The 12,747-nt window shown below is 37.6% G+C and overlaps 1 protein-coding gene across 1 annotated transcript; it reads right to left on the minus strand.

The window, feature by feature from the left end:
* Positions 1 to 1,033: 1,033 nt before the first annotated feature.
* On the minus strand, positions 1,034 to 5,198 carry LOC109091102 (inositol hexakisphosphate kinase 2-like). The gene is made up of 5 exons (XM_042758591.1): positions 4,684 to 5,198; positions 2,822 to 3,038; positions 2,097 to 2,245; positions 1,773 to 1,948; positions 1,034 to 1,644 (listed from the first exon to the last, which is right to left on the minus strand). Exons 1-5 carry the CDS (start codon positions 4,904 to 4,906, stop codon positions 1,117 to 1,119), a joined length of 1,293 nt encoding a protein of 430 aa, XP_042614525.1. The 5' UTR covers positions 4,907 to 5,198; the 3' UTR covers positions 1,034 to 1,116.
* Between the last annotated feature and the right edge of the window lie 7,549 nt (positions 5,199 to 12,747).

The following is a 12,747-nucleotide window of genomic DNA, read 5'->3' on the forward strand; positions in this document are numbered from 1 at the left end:
CGACCGAATTGAATCTGTCTTTGGAGGTCTTGCTGCATGTCTATTTGTTTCAAGTACACAAACATATGTGCTAACCAGAGTGCTATTATTAGTTGGGTTTTGATAATTGTAGTTGTCATAGTCGTAAGTCTGATGTCAAAGTAGTAAATCTGATCTAAAAAAAGACATGTCGTGCTCATGCCTTTATCTCTTTTTGTACAAAACAAAACACATAGAGAAATAATAAGTTTCAAAATGTACCACAACAAAAAAAAAGATTTTTTTATTTTGTTTCATATTGCCAAAAACAGAGAAAACCATGACATAAAAATCATTTCTCTACCTATATCACTTACATCATACTGTAGAACTAGGGATGGAATGTCACATTTCCATTCACATTTAATAGAAATATTCTTATAAATAAATAGGGTTCTCTTTAAAGTCTCTGGAGTGAGGATGCTAATCTTCAACATGTGGCTATGGAATGAAGAGGATCCAAGATAACAAAATATATTAAAATGTCCAAGAGTAAAAAGTCTTTTATATAAGGAATGTGGAAAGGACTATGCAAATTCCCTTTTCCACACACTCATCATTCCCTACAAAGTCTCTTCCCATGAGTCCTGCAGGGTCCTGCTTAGTGTTTCTAAAGCACCTTCATGTATGTAGTTGCTTGGCATATCAATTTATGATTGTGCTACCGTTGCTACAAATCCACCTCTTCAAAAGGTGTGTAGATCTACACATTTTGCAAATGTCTTTTTATAAATGTCTCTTTTAATGCAAGCATCAGCTTATTTCCCTTATCTTTCTCAGATGAAGAGAAAAAATGAAGATACAAGAGCTGATGTGATGTCACAGAAACTCATCCACTGCAGCCCCCTGCGATTCAGGGCGAGCAGAAACAACAGGCATGGAGGGGGGGTGGATGGGGTTTTTAATTTTTGTGATAAGTTAGATATTAGTTAAGTGTTCACTGGTCCGGTCTGGTTTTTGGATTTTCCTTTGACCCTCGCCTACGTAACCGCTCCTTGCTAGGGCTATGAAAAAGCATAGCAGTGCAAGCTAAGCGTGAACTTTAAACCCTGATGGCATGGTCAGGATGCCCACGGTAAGCCTTGGCATGGCAAATGTTTAGTCGTTGCTGTGCTCTTCAAGCTGTGACAGAATGCTGATGAGATTCTGCAGGCCGAAGATGTAGCCGCTGTCTCCACCTTCATGGACGATGGCGTCCTCTCCATAATCACGACATGTCGTGTGGGCGAAATCGATCATTCGGACGTCCACCATTGGTGAAATGCTGCTGGAGTGATCGTGACGTCCTCCGTAGGCTCCCTCCTCATCGTCGTCCTCATCTTCATCATCGTCCTCTTCATCTTCCTCTTCTCCTCCACGAGAGGGCCGGGATCTAGGTGGGACAGGGGGTGGAGCCCCGTCGTAGATGATGAGAAGAGAGGAGGAGAAGAAACGATAGCTCTCGCAAGCCTCCAGCACCGCTCTCATCTCTCTCAGTCTTTGCAGCACTGGGGTCAGAAGTTCTCTGCGCAGAACTCGGCCGTCACTGAAGTACTGCCATAGAGCCTCTTTGAACCCGGTCAGACTCAGCTTACGCCCGTGATACTTATTCATGAATATCAGCTGCCCTGTCGTGCTGTGATACACCTAATAGGAGAAATACAGATCGGAATTACACTTAGGGTTGTACTAATCACTAAAACATAAGGACATACCTGATGTAAAACCTTCTGGCACATACGTGCATGTAGAATTTTTAGAAGATGTGTAGTTACCTGCATACCACAGAGGCGTACTCCAATAGAAGAGGAAGTGCTTTGTTGGCATTTGCGAATCTGATTTGCTTTCTTCTCCTCAGAGGCATCATCCCCATGCTGACGTGTTCCCATCTTCAGATCAAGAACGCAAGGAACCACATACTGCCATGTTAGATTTTCCAGCAGAATAAATTCTAAGAGAGGTCATAGGTCAAGGGAAAAAGTACTCCAAAGATGGATATTTAATTGTATAAATGAGCCTACATGTCTTACACAATTTTATGCCTGTCATTATTATACAGTGGTAATTTATAAGTATGTCCACTTTTTAAAAAAGGATACTGTGCTGGTTTCTGTGTTTGGAGTTCTCCTTCATCCTCTGTAGGTGTTGCTGATGACACTGCAGACTCCAAGGGTTGTGTTTGATCTGAGGAACCACATTTCCTTTCTCCAGACTGTAGTACAAAACCTCTGCCTTATCATCCCGATTACTGCAGAGATCAGAGGAGAAAGGCTTAACAAATGACTGTCATCATGTGCATGTGTGTGTGCCAACTACTGAATTATATGATATACTTTTCAAAAGTTTGGGTTCTGTAAAATTTTGTAATGTTTTTAAAGAAATCTCCTGTGCGCACCAATGCTGCATTTATTTGATAAAAAAATTACAGTATAAAACTTGTGAAATATTTTTAGAGTTTAAATGAACTGCTTTACGTTTTTACAATTTTTTTAATGTAATTTACAACTCTGATGGGAAATCTGAATTTCCATAACTTCAGTGACACGTGATCTTTCAGAAATCATTCTAATATGCTCATATGCTACTCAGGAAACATTTCTTTTTATCAATCTTGAAAAAACTGGCCTAATATTTTGCGGAAACCGTGGTATTTAAAAAAAAAATGTTTTCAAAATGTTTTTGTAAGAATTTTCAAGTCTTAACTGGTATTCTTCATCAATTCAATGCATATTTGTGATTTAAAAGTATTATTTTCCTTTAAAAAACACACACACTGACCCCAAACTTATGAATGGTAGTTTATTAACCATGTGTCCTCTGTTACCTTTTGCCCTTGTCCTCTTTGCGGCTCTGTCTGGCTCTCTCGATTTCTGGTAGAAGGCCTGATGGTTTCTTTTTCCCCCACTTAACAAGCTTATTCTTGGGCTCTCCATCAGCAGAGGGCTCCTTGTTTTCCAAATCAGCTGGATCACTGTGGAGTGGGTATGCTATCAAACACAGATTCCCCTCCTCATCTTCCTCAAAACTCACCGACACCACACCTGGAGAGAACGAAAGGGAAAGAGGGAAAGAAAGAGAAAAGGAGAGACAATGAGTACACTGGACATTGTATTGACACATAAACAACATATGATTCCGATATGATGAATCATATGATTATAAAATGTAGTTCTTACCCAATCCGGCTTATACTGTACTTTAATAAGCATAACACATAAAAGAGAAGCAGAAGGTTGAGAAGATAATTAATTTGTGTAGACAGTGAATATTCAACACCGTCATATAAATGTGAGAGTGTGGGAGAGAGTTTTGCATGCCTTCTAGTGCTAATCAGAAAAAGACACACAAAAAACACAGGAGACAAGAAAGTACAATTCAGTGAGCTCTTTTATTACCACTCATTGGACATATCACCTGCAAGACTCCCACATTAGATATCAAATACAGATGAGAAGCATATGTCAACTTCATAGTCTGAGCTTTACAGAAACGGTTTCACTGAAATTTACAGACAGCAACAATTTGGAAAATTGTATTTTTACATTCAGAATACAGATGAATACATAACATACAAAGCAAAAATATACATATTCAGTGTGTCATGTGACCTAAGATCTGATTTATGGTGGTATCTCATTATAACCATAGATGGAACTAAGCATCACAAGGGGATTATGGGTAGTTGAGTGGGGTGGGGGGCAAAGACTGAGAAAGAAAGAGAACAGCAAAACCTTTTCAACATTGAATGGCATAATAAGCATTAAAAAAACAAATGATTCTTATCACAAAACACAAGCTTTAACTGCTGAAAGCTGTCCGTGTTGTTTGTGTGTAAGTATACGGTGCACTAGGACCTTGAAGCCTCAACCTCTGCAGTCATGACAGAATGATGACATCAATAACAGTGATGTCACGTCTCTGCACCAATGCTCATACACACTTTGGCTTATACTTGCTGAGTCAGAGAGCATGCATGGTTAGTTTCTTTCAGTGTGCGTCAGGCTTTAGGGCGAGTAAGAAAAACACAGCTGACCCTTATAATTGTGTAAGAGAAGAGCACATTACAATATTAGCATTGTAAGTATGCATAAGCATGTGAGAGTGTGTCTGCATTCTTTCCTATATGTCATAACCTCTCCCTGCCTGACAGCTTTTTTTAGTCCTAAACCTTTGCCCAGTCAAAGACACCGCAAGGGATGCCAGTGTGTCTGTGTGTGTGAGTGTGTTTAAATATATCAGACTAAAAGAACTGAACATGATATTCCATCTGATGCCATGAACATGCCATGAGCTCTGGGAGCGCCCAAAAGTGTTATGAGTGTGTAAGAGTGTGCATGTCTTATAACTCTATGTATATATGTATCTATGCATGTATGTATCTATCCAAATTTCTTGTCATCTATTTATATCTATCTATCAATTTAAATGTCTTTTTAAAGCTGGTAATCCATATGCAAGTGTGTGTGGCCTTGTAGGAGTCATGCGGCACTGTAGGAAATAAGTCAGTGTACCTTATTCATATAAGTTTGTCATAATGATTTAAAGCACTCCTTACGCAAGTTTATGCACAGATAGAGTGAAAAAGAAAGCAAGAGAGATAAAGGAATACGATCACACACAAGAGCACATAAACAAGAAAGTGGCCGATTGGTTGTAATGGTTATGTTCTGGTAAGAGTCCACTTACCTTTGTACTGTGGAGTGAATTTGCGGATCTCGGGTGGCAGGCTCTTGTAAAACTGGTGTTCTCTGGGTATTAGTGGTTTACAGATGGTCTGTTCCCCAAACCGCAGTACACAAGAGTGGCCGCCGACTTGATGGACAAATGGTTCCAACATCACTCCTCCCTTCATTTCTCCTTTCCCTGGGTATCTACACCCCTCCATCAGCGCTTCTAAAGCCGGACTCATCTTCCGTACACATCCGTCTCTCTCAGGCTGATCTATAGCTTTCTATTTGTCTGTCTGTCTTCTCCTCCTCTGTTGTTCCCGTTTCCTTGGTGGCAGTTCAGGCCCAAAAGGCTGAGAAAACCAAACAAAAAGAAAAATATTCCTGTTTTTTTGCTGTTAAAGGGAATATGAAAATAGTAATCCAGAAAAAGTTATGTTATAATAATATTTTTGTCCTAAGCGTAGAAAGGTTAACACAGTGGACAGACTGTGAGAGTGCGTCTGTCCCTGTCTCTGCTGTAACTGAGAGATCTGTTCTAAGCAGGCAGGAAAAATATTAGGACAGGTCACATGGTTCCACCCCCTCCTGAAAATCAACCAATCAGAGCACAGCAGCTGTTGTTGGGTTGAAAATGAGAAAAGGGAAACTGAACAAACAAAGGGAAAGGAAAGATAGATCGAGAGAGAGAGAGTGAGAGAGATATAAGTGGGGGTTGTTGGAGTTAAAGACCAAAACAAAGAGATATGAGGAATGAAGAGGAAAGGAAAGGAAATAAAAACTACACTGTCGTTCTCCAGTTTTCTCCTGCTTGATTAGGAAACTGAGAGACAGCTAAAAAATGGAAAGTATAACCAGCCATTCCAAGTCTGTATTCATAACACACAGTGAAGGGGATGCGCTCCACTAGTCTTCAGGATAGCAGTCAATCAATACAAATTTCTCAACGAGTAATTCATAAAATTTTACCTTTGGTCCCCTCAATCATAAATATTTTGGTACATCCTTGGAATTCACCATGTTTTAAAGCTTAAAGCTCAATACTTACTTTTTTTTTTTATGTGTACACTGTAAACTAGGGCTGTGCCTACAGTGTTTGTGACTTAAATATTGTCATCCGAATAGTACGTGCATAGTACGTGCGCAGCATGGTTTTTAAGTGCAAGCAATCTGTAAAATAATAGACATGGAAAAATAATACATTTTGTTCTTATACTACCAACATTGCAAAAATACAAAGTTGGTTAAAAGTCAGTTAACTTACCCTTGAATGTGCAAAAAATAATGACTTCTTCAAAGCTGTGCTATTATTTCACTAAATCTGGTAGTCTGACTTCACAAAAATCAAACTGATTGATATGATTTCAGTAAGACATTTAAAAAATACAAATTACTGTTTTAATCTGACTGAAATGTAATTTTCAAAGTACATGTAAACACGTTTACACCATGTTTACACCTCGTTGCCTTGTTGCATATCAAACTTGGAAAGCATTTTAACTTTTGAAAAACTACTAGGTAGGTACACACACTCGATACAATTCTAGATAAAGTCGCTTGATAATAAAAGCTCAGCAGTGAGCAGTATTGTAATTTAGTTTAAGAATCAGGCAGCAGGCAAGGATGACGCTCATGGTTAGTTACATAAAACACACGCACATACAAACACATTAAATTATCCCTGTGGCCCTGACACAACAATGGGACAACGAGACAACCATGCCTTTGCACACAAACCTCTGTGTACACACACACACACACACACACACACACACACACACAATCTACTCCGTGCTACTTTCCCAGACTGGGATTAGTGTGTGTGATCAATGAGCACAGGGTAAAGACTCAATCCTAATCCAGAGCCATAGACACAGATTATAATCTTTTCATCTAGAGGCAATCTTTGGGTAAATACACATAATCTGCCATCCATTAAAACATACAGACTATCTATTGTTATTTTTCTATATATAATTTCACTGTTTTGCGTTTGCAATTGATTTTCTTGTGATAATAAATGAACAAATATTATTATTACAAACATTCTGTTTACACCTTGTATAAATTACTTCCAAAAGAAGTCAAAGAACCAAACTTTTAACTTTGGCAAGCACTGCTTATATTGTAATCACAACAGGATTTCCGGCTCCACTCAGGGTTTTAAGTTTTCCACTCCCCACTAACTAGTGAGAAAACCCCCCCTTGGAGCAGAAGAAAACACAGATGCACTCCAGTCTTCAGGCAAATATCACACAGCTCCTTGCTCCACACTGCTCACATACTTCTGGCCTGGAATGCCGCAGGCAAAGAAAACCAGAGTGATACAAACCGTGAAATGTCCCAAAAAATATTGGCCTTTTTGGAACGTGGCTTGAAATTAGAGTACCAGAACTATATGTTGTATAAAATTATTTCAGTTTCAGGTCAAGGTCAGTCTTACAATTGGATGAGATGGGGTTAGGCTTCAACCTAATACTCATGGAGACCTCTATGAGCTCCAGAAACCATTCAAACAGCTGATGGTGACTGTTGGACTGTGTGGTTGATGTTAATGTGCCGATTATAATCTTGGCTCCAAATACAGGATGTGTCATCTTTGATAATGACACATTCCATTCATTATAATTATGAGAGCAGGCTGCTGTGTCTAAATGTGATTATGAAACATTTTGAGACAAGGTCTTTGGTGTTCTTCAGTTCTGCCAAACCATAATCCACAGACAATGAGAAATTAGGCCATTGAGCATGAGCCAGTTTGTGCATTACTGACAGCAAAGGGGATTTTTGGTATGGGTCATGGTGTATGTGCGTATTTGTGTTATGTTACTGGATATCAGCCTGACACCCACTGGGGGGTTCACACACTGCTGTGGGCCCAGACAATACAAGCTGGCATGGATAGAAACCAGCTTATACAAGCAGGAAACGTCAACATGGACAAAGCTAGATCTTCTAACTCCACCTATTCCTGCACTGCATTCATCCGTGAATCAGTCCGAAATATTTAAAATATTTAAGACAGTTCTGATGACTGGGTTTGTGTATAATGATAAAGAGATACCTTGTGAAACATCAACAGACAGTTACTGAAAAACCAGAGATCTTTAGACGATACCTACACAAAAATGAAGCAGCTCATTGACACATAAACAATCATTTGCATAATTTGCAGATACACAGGCTAATTGTGGACAAAAATGCAATGCCTACCAACACATTCAGAAATACATACAAGTATGACAAAGACATGACAAAACTAGACATTTTATGAAGCGTGATGTTGTGGTTGGTTGTCAGATCATTTGCTAGAGTGGATTTTAGTGCATTGCTATGTGGTTGCTAAAGTTTTTTTTTTTGGTTTTTGACAGTTTGAAGTACTATGGTATTATTATTTGATGCCATTATAGAACCATGGTACTTCTATAGTATTGGATTTTTTTTCTCAAATTAAAAACTGGAAACATGCAATCTGTACTTCACAGTAAAAAAAAAACAACAACAACAACAACAACAAAAAAACAACAACGAGTAAATAGCAGTACACCTAAACAAATATTCTGTTTTTTAATTTTGCCACCAATAAGCCTATAATTATTTTATTGTTATGGCTGATAATCTACATATAGCAGAAAAGGTACTTTAAAAACTAGCTCTTAGGAAATTTCAAAGGGGCCCCAAGACTACCTAAAATGATTTTAAAATAAATAAAAAAGAGAGAATTTTTTTTTTTTACTTTGAAGAATCAGGGTTCCCAATAATTTTTATGTATAATTTATAGATCTGGAAATGTCATGTAAATGAAAAAATCTCCATGGGCATATTTAGGCCAAGCTCTAAATGATTTTATTATTATTATTTTTTTATTTTTATTTTATATAACAATTGAGCAAAAATATATATATTAAAAAAATCCTTATCCCTAATCCTATTCCAATTCACCATGAACAAATGGAGAAATCACAAATATTGTTGTGGACAATGTGGGGCCTTGGAGTCAAAAGGGTTGAGAACCACTGCTCCAAAATGTAAAAACAGGAGAAATGAGCATGAATAATTAAATACCCAAAATCATCAGATATCAATAACTAATATGGTCCTGATATGTCATGCGTCCCTAGATATAATTTCAAATTTAGGCATTAAAAACTGCTGCTCCCTCACCACATAAACACTTGACAAACTTGTAATGCTGAGATTGCTTAAGTGTGACAGCGAGCAACATAGACACCTATCGTTGTGTGTGTGTGCATGCTGGATTACATGACCCAGACTGTGTTAAAATTATTCATGTGGATGGTGGCCTACATTTGCTGCCAATGATATTTTCAATAAACGTGTGTCTATGTGACAGAAAGAAGGATGTGACAGGGCACACTGACCAACAGATTCAAACCTCTTCTGTGGTAGAATATAGACATGTTGATTGTGTGATGGGGTGAGAGGGGGGTTCTGACACTCTGAAATAACCCACATGCTCTCACATTGACACAAACAAGTCAGACCCAAGCCACTGCTACCAAAGTTTATGTCCTCTTTCTCTGCACTCAGATACAATTGAGAGCCAAGGTTCTCTTTGACAGTCTTGGGTAGAGCCTCATTTATGCAAAAAGTAACTTGTGTTGTGTTTTACGTTAAACATCTTAAAATGTTTAACACCGAAAGTAATGACCAGTACTTTAGACATGTTTAAATTAATGCATGAGATGAATACTGCAGTTGATGGCTTAGTAAAATCTATTTTATTCCTCCTCCATGGTGACCACCATAATGAGATCACATAACCAGCTTAATGCTACTTTCTTTTGATAACCCCCATGATGGCACACTTTCGGTTGCAGAATAAATCATGTGGTATCTCCTGAAATTATTCACCCGTAATTTTACAAATGCAACTTTTGTGTGGTATTTCAGTTTAAAGGCCACTATTGCTTCACTCAGTGAACCCAAACAAAACTATTACTCGCTGGTGCACCTTTAATCCAGACCAGATAGACCAGATCATCTACACGTGGAAAGTCCAAGTCTAACAGAGAATGCAAGACAAACAACATTCACTATCCGTAAACACCTGCACACACACACTGCTATTTGTACATTTGAAGTGTTTTACAAACATAAGCGGAAAAAGTTATTACAATACAGATATTTTGCATCATGGAAAAAGATGGGACAGATTTAAATGATAAAAAATGCTCAAGGATAACACACACACTTTGAGTTTTACACACACAAACTGCAGTAAGGTTCGAACAAAGATATCAATATTTTCCATAGTTGATAATATTTTATTATGATGAAACGTGATGAATGGCACAAATCGTTTGAAAGCTGTTTGTTGCTTTAGCAATGAACTGTGAAAAACTGTATTTACACTCATCATGTCCACTATTTACATACAACACAGCATGCAAGCATGTGCTTCTTTTGGACAAAAACAAAGTATCCTATTTCAACATAAAACGGATGAAAGAGTGATAAGGATTGCAAGGGAGAAAAACAGAGAGTGAAACACGTTTCATTTTGTTTTCAAAATGCATTATGTGGACTAGAGGCATTATGGGATTTAAGACCTAGACACAGAGATGGACAGTTTATGACAGACATTACAATAAAAGGTCAAGTCAGGCTGGATCAGACACACGCATCTGCCAAACACTTACTAGGCTACAGCTCCATCATAAAAGTAAAATCATATTACCATTTTTTTTTTGTACATGTTCCAAGGTGTTCCTTGAAGTAATAGTTTCCTCTTGAAATTAGGTACAGCGACACTGCTAATGTTGTTGGCCCATTTTATGTCATCTTGGATAAGAAAACATCTGCTAAATTAATAAAATGAAAATAAATGGATGTACCCTGGGGTACCATAGTATACAAATACAGTAAATATTAATTTCCATGGTAAATATCAGTAATATCAAATAGGTAAACACAGTTCTTTTAGATTTCAAGTCTAGATTTCTGTTTTCCAATTTCAGTTATTCTTTACACTTTGAATAATGACACCAGTGATTCACATTCATTCAGTAATGTGTAATGTAATGTTAAAGAAATAACTGATGTAACAGTTCTCAAATAACCATGGACTGAATATGCATTGCATCTAAGATCAAGTTGTGAGATGCTGCGATTGATCTGTGTTGATGCACATTAAAAAGTCATACGTGTGTATTGTGTCTGGCTTTTGACCCATTTTCAAGCCCTTCTGCATCAATGCCTTTAGCTCTATCCTTAAAAATCACTGCAGAGATACCAATGATAAAGTTGGAGGCAGATTTTGACCTCTGTTTCACGGTGACGTATGTCTGCAGGGAAAGTAAATTAAGCACGAGGCCAGCATGCATGCCAAATGTGTCTCAATGCTCGTGAACTGTGCTCAGTACTATGGCAAGATGGTACAAAGTCACTGCTCTGTGGTGACATTTCTGACAAGGTTCTATAAATACATCCCCCAACCTCTTATATCCCCAAGACACTGTTGACATACTTTCCCACACACAGAGACAAACAAATCCACTAACTCGCTCTGCACAAGATCACTTTCTCTCGTTCACACAACACACTTTTTTTTTTCTATTATGGTGACTGCCATTAATTTCTATTGTTTTAATATTAAGCTAATGATATTTTCTATCCCTTAAGCCCACAATAAACTTTAAACATAACCCATTAATATAAGTATATTAATGATATATAAACCATTTTCAGCATGAGGACTGTTGGTTGGTGTTTATAACAGGCTTTACACAAATAATTGCTTTTTAAGGTCTGGAAAAGGTTTAGTACTGTCCAATACGAGATCCCTGAACACGATGGACCTCTGATACTTTAAATCTTGGACTTCATCCATCAACACCGTTAAACACACACCCTGCATTCCTGCCCCACTTCCAGTGAAGTTGAAGGTTACGACCATAGTTTCAGTTACAGTGGAGATTCCACACAGACCCCCGTGACCCCTCCCTTGGTGCGTATATTGGGCTCTGACGTAGTGCTGACGTATATATGTGTATGTGAATGACACAGCCCTTTCAATTCACTAGAAACTTGTGGAAAACTTTTCACTGTCTCCCTGGAGACTTTTCAGCAGTAGTCTGTAACCTGTTACTGTAAAGTAAAAAGAGTACAAAAAAAACCTGTCAAATAATTAACTGTAAATTACTGTGTCATATAAATAAAAATACAGTAAATAAGTAATCTAACTCGAACAATTTTACATTAAATTTAAAGGAACAACACGTTTACTGTAAATTAGCAAAAAAAAAGTTTACTAAGTAAAAAGTAGCTATTATGTCCACTTATAATTTCACTCAGTTCAATTTGAAGTATTTTCAACTTAAAAGTAAAATTAAGAATTTTGACCATACTGCTGGTTTTAAATATATGCCAGTTTTTAAAATAATCTACTTTCGCTACTGCCAACAAAATATGAACTCTAAAATATGAATTATTGAATTAAAATCAGCCAAGAAAGATTTGGGAACAAATAACACATGGCAAAATAAATGCCAGTTCCAGATGTTGGTTGAAGTGAACTGCCATAGGGTTCAAGTTTCACAGTCATACTGTAATAAGTAAAGGCTTTTCACATTTACTTAAAAACACAAGTTCAAAAGCATGATTTTTTACAGAAAATAATGTGACAGCAAAACTATTATATGAACACTTTAGAAAAAAAAATCAGTTTAGAACAGTTTCGAATAAAAGCTAATCAAATCAAATACTAAAAATAAATTCATTATACTCTGACCAAATTCATTCCAGATTAAGGGTTATGAACGACATCACTCTGCACTCTCTATCTGCATGTCTACAATAAGGAGACTCTCTGTTCATACACGCCGTCTTAAAGTTCAAGTTCACAAACTGTTTTCTGGCATTTTCTCTGTAACATTTTCAGGCCTACTGTATCCATTCCATTCCTCTCAGTCTCAAGAATGCTCCCTCCGGCCATAGCACCCTCCCACACTCTCTGTGAAACTGACTTTAATTGAATCCATACGGCCTGAAGGTACTAAAGCAAAATAAGCATGTGGATCAGAAGGGCTCATGTGGAACCTCTGCAGAGAATCCTGGCCTG

Source organism: Cyprinus carpio, chromosome A6 (genome assembly GCF_018340385.1).
Source record: "Cyprinus carpio isolate SPL01 chromosome A6, ASM1834038v1, whole genome shotgun sequence".
In the NCBI taxonomy this organism is placed as follows: domain Eukaryota; kingdom Metazoa; phylum Chordata; class Actinopteri; order Cypriniformes; family Cyprinidae; genus Cyprinus; species Cyprinus carpio.